Source organism: Erpetoichthys calabaricus, chromosome 1, assembly GCF_900747795.2.
Source record: "Erpetoichthys calabaricus chromosome 1, fErpCal1.3, whole genome shotgun sequence".
NCBI classification, from domain to species: Eukaryota; Metazoa; Chordata; class Cladistia; order Polypteriformes; family Polypteridae; genus Erpetoichthys; species Erpetoichthys calabaricus.
This window is the reverse complement of record NC_041394.2, coordinates 65,877,461-65,882,203: the sequence shown is the minus strand read 5'-3', so window position 1 is coordinate 65,882,203 and position 4,743 is coordinate 65,877,461. Positions and strand designations below refer to the sequence as shown.

The following is a 4,743-nucleotide window of genomic DNA, read 5'->3' as shown; positions in this document are numbered from 1 at the left end:
GAAATTCAGATATGTTAACTGCAAATTGAAGCACCGCCCTGCTCTCCATCCAGCCATGGTATGTGTGTTAATAGCCCAGTTAACAGCAGTACAATTGAAATAGTGTTGTTAATAATTATTCAGTATGAGGAAGAAATTAAAAAAACAAGTTGATATTTAAATGCCAGCACTTTAAAACATGTGGAACAACACTGAAACAGAATCAACAACATGAGCAAGACTGCCTTCTCAATATGCATTTTATGAGTCTGCTTTCATATTACGAAGTCCCACAATGGGGAATCGTCAGACCCAATGCAGGAACAAGTCCTAATGAAAGTCACATGCAACTACAGGACACGCTCTTGCTCATATCCCCTCTCACTTGTTTTGGTTTCCATTCAAAATCGCCTATCGACCTTAGATAGGTTGTGAGAAAACTGGAGTACTAAGATAAAATTCACAGAAACATGGAGAAAACATGCAAACTGCATGCCGACGGTGACCGCATCAGAAAGCAAGTCTGGGTCTTAGCAGCTGGTGGGCAGCACCACATGTATTGCACTACAGTACAATTCAGTAAGGCAAATGTTTCTTGGATTAATTCCAAAATGGTCTTCAGTATAAAATAAAATGAATACTTCAAAAAAAATTTTGCAATTGGTCCTGTAAAGAATAATTCTGGTGTTCTGTATACAGTATACTATTTCTATGTCCTTTATTGTTAATAAGTCAGAATGGGGGTCTCAACTGTGCCTCTGACCCCACCTTATGAATGCGGTTTGTCCCGAGATCTTCCCAGAATCTGTTGCCTAGCAGCATCAATTGCAGTGTATTCACATAATCAACAGCAAGGAAAATAAAGACGAGTCTAACTGAAACAAAAGCCTTTAGCTGAGTTCTTTGTTGTGTTTATTGCATGTGTGGCACTATTTTCTCGTGTTGTCGTTATGGATTGTTATAGATCTCACCCTTGGGTTATGTTTTCAGCCCTATTTTTTATGTTTTTTCATTTTTTTTTTAAGCAGTTGAATTTCATGTCCATTTATGTTAATAATTTCCTAATTGCTGATTGTCTTTATTTAATTTTTGTTATTAGTTTAATTTATTTTCCCTTTTGTCTTGTTATTTGTACTTTTCTCTTTGATGTTGGAGGGGAGAGAGCCATATTTAGGAAGCAGGCCCCTGGTGCTTTAATCAACTTCCCTTCAGGACCTGGGAACTATTTAAACCTCTCTCAGTCTCGGCCACAGCACCACTGCAGTGGCATTAGTTTTGGTTTGTGTTGTTCTGTGCTGCTTCACTGTAAAAGTCTTGATTGAGCTGTGATTGGATGAATTTGGATTGAATAGTTTCTGGAAATGCAATCTGCTTCTATTTACAATTCATTTGTTCTGGCACTGCACAAGTTACAGAGGAATTTTTAAATAAACGATCAGCAGAGATATGAGCCAGAATAATAAGAAAAGATTCTTAACCAAGAATACACATATTTTCCCTAATAAATTAAACCAAATAATTAACAGTTTCATTTCTGGGTAGAGTTTTTTGATAGCATGTGGCTAGTTTCTGTATTTGCTTAGTGCTTTTGGTTACTTTTGTTCACGCTATGTTTTAATATTTGTGTATTTTGAGAAATCTTTGATTTTGATGCTGATCTTTGAGTCTAGAATTGTAACTCTAAAATAGTGCCCCATGAGCTTGGTCTGCTTATGACATTGTAATCCGCTGCCCATTTTAGCCTCTTATTAGACAGTTACATTATAGTGTACAGTACAGCCTGCTTATTGTATATACTTGCTGGTAAAGAGCTAAATTATACGATACGCTGACAGAGAACCTATTCCCAGTAATATTGAACTATTTGTAAATTTACAATCATAAAGAACTTGCCTATGAATGGCTGTTGTATTTAGTAAGCTGGACATAATTTAAATTTCACCATTACCCATGCACATGATCTCAATTATATCACAATTGTAATAACTTGACACCCTCCTCCAGCTACAGTGCTGCACTGTCCTTTGCATGTTGAAGGTACATTTCTTCTAGCTAAAAATTCTTTCATTGTCGGGTATATGCTTGACCAGTTTTCATTCTAATATCAGTGTCCTTTTTTTGTTATTATTTACAGAGACCACAATAAGTCATTTTTTTATGCACATGATGCATAATGTAACAAATATCACATTGCTGTATCTAAGCAAACCATGAATTTTTTCTGAGCTTTATCAAATGTTGAGGAAAACTTTGATTGATTCCAACTTAAAAGAAACAAAATTCTGAAAAGATAACACAGACAGGTCTTAGCCTACATGGTCTTGACATACAACAATTCGCAAATGCGAATAATCTTTATTCTATTAGCAGATTCCATTTTTTACTTTCAAATGATGCCAGCCTGTTTTGACACACAATAAAATGTTGCAGCCCTCATAAATGCTGAGGCATATTCAATAATTTTGCGCTTTCATTCACACATGTTTCGCAATTGTCTATTAGTACTGCCATCAGTATGTCTTCAACATGTTAATCCAGTGGATGTAAAGGTAGCTTTAATGATAAGAAAAGAAAGTCAAGAAATGCTAACACAAATCAAAAGTTATTTTCATTTTTAATGTTTTGCTGTAAAAATAATTTACAAAGCATTACGTATTTTTGATTAATGCACATTTTGGACAACTTCCGACTTGCTTACAAAATTGGGTTATGAATGTCCGCAGGAATGGAACTCGTTCATATATCAAAACCTGCTTCTATTACAAAAAGAAAACTGTGGCAAACTTTTTTTGTTTTTTGCTCGTTTCAATGTATCATTTTGATCTTTTGGTGCCTAAGAAAGACAGACTCCACCGCTTCTTGTTTTGACAGAGCCAGTTCCCCTTATTTAAGTGGCTTCTACTCTTTTTTTGTTTCTTTTGGCAAGCATTTAAATATTTTCCTTTCAAGAACACAGTTATTGTTTGTGTGGACAAAGCCACAGTGTGGTCTTTCAGGTTTTCTTCTGGTTTTGCTCTTGGATAATCTAACCGTTGGGTTTTTGATGCCAATTGATGAAATGTCTGGTAACTCTTAAATTCTGCTCTTCAGAGTTTAACAAGTGAATCTGTGGGCTAAACTGACAATCTATTTTCTATTTCTCAGCACTGCAAATCATGAAAGTCACCCATCCATCCATCCATTATTTAACCCGCTATATCCTAACTACAGGGTCATGGGGGTCTGCTGGAGCCAATCCCAGCCAACATAGGGCACAAGGCAGGAAACAAACCCCGGGCAGGACGCCAGTATCATGAAAATCACGTTCCTTGAAATTAGTTATGTCTGTTGTATGAGTTTGCTGTCATTTATTTGGAATTGTTGTGCCATTCCTGCACCTTGGGATGCTCCTCACAGTGAACGTTGCTACTCTGTATCTTCTTCTTCTTTCAGCTGCTCCCGTTAGGGGTTGCCACAGCGGATCATCTTCTTCCATATCTTTCTGTCCTCTGCATCTTGTTCTGTTACACCCATCACCTGCATGTCCTCTCTCACCACATCCATAAACCTTCTCTTAGGCCTTCCTCTTTTCCTCTTCCCTGGCAGCTCTATCCTTAACATCCTTCTCCCAATATACCCAGCATCTCTCCTCTGCACATGTCCAAACCAACGCAATCTCGCCTCTCTGACTTTGTCTCCCAACCGGCCAACTTGAGCAGACCCTCTAATGTACTCATTTCTAATCCTATCCATCCTCGTTACACCCAGTGCAAATCTTAGCATCTTTAACTCTGCTACCTCCAGCTCTGTCTCCTGCTGTCTTATCAGTGCCACCGTCTCCAACCCATATAATATAGCTGGTCTCACTACCATCCTGTAGACCTTCCCTTTCACTCTTGCTGATACCCATCTGTCACAAATTACTCCTGACACTCTTCTCCACCCATTCCACCCTGCCTGCACTCTCTTTTTCACCTCTCTTCCACACTCCCCATTACTCTGTACTGTTGATCCCAAGTATTTAAACTCATCCACCTTTGCCAACTCTACTCCTTGCATCCTCACCATTCCACTGACCTCCCTCTCATTTGCACACATGTATTCTGTCTTGTTCCTTCTGACCTTCATTCCTCTCCTCTCTAGAGCATATCTCCACCTCTCCAGGGTCTCCTCAACCTGCTCCCTACTATCGCTACAGATCACAATGTCATCAGCAAACATCATAGTCCACGGGGACTCCTGTCTAATCTCGTCTGTCAACCTGTCCATCACCATTTCAAATAAGAAAGGGCTCAAAGCCGATCCCTGATGTAATCCCACCTCCAACTTGAATGCATCTGTCACTGCTACCGCAGACCTCACCACTGTCACACTTTCCAAGTACATATCCTGTATAACTCTTAAGTACTTCTCTGCCACTCCCGATTTCCTCATACAACACCACAGCTCCTCTCGAGGCACCCTGTCTTATGCTTTCTCCAGGTCCACAAAGACACAATGCAACTCCTTCTGGCCTTCTTTAAACGTCTCCATCAACATCCTCAGAGCAAACATTGCATCTGTGGTGCTCTTTCTTGGCATGAAACCATACTGCTGCTCACTAATCATCACCTCACTTCTTAACCTAGCTTCCACTACTCTTTCCCATAACTTCATGCTGTGGCTCATTAATTTCATTCCCCTGTAGTTTCTACACTTCTTCTCCACTCCTCAGGCATCCTCTCACTTTCCAAGATTCCATTAAACAATCTGGTTAAAAACTCCACTGCCATCTCTCCTAAACAC

The 4,743-nt window shown here is 39.2% G+C and overlaps 1 protein-coding gene across 1 annotated transcript; it reads right to left on the bottom strand.

Annotated features, from left to right (window-relative positions):
- Positions 1-3,398: 3,398 nt before the first annotated feature.
- On the bottom strand, positions 3,399-4,288 carry LOC127529402 (uncharacterized). The gene has a single exon (XM_051932812.1). The coding sequence runs from the start codon at positions 4,231-4,233 to the stop codon at positions 3,421-3,423; it is 813 nt and encodes a 270-aa protein (XP_051788772.1). The 5' UTR covers positions 4,234-4,288; the 3' UTR covers positions 3,399-3,420.
- Positions 4,289-4,743: the final 455 nt, after the last annotated feature.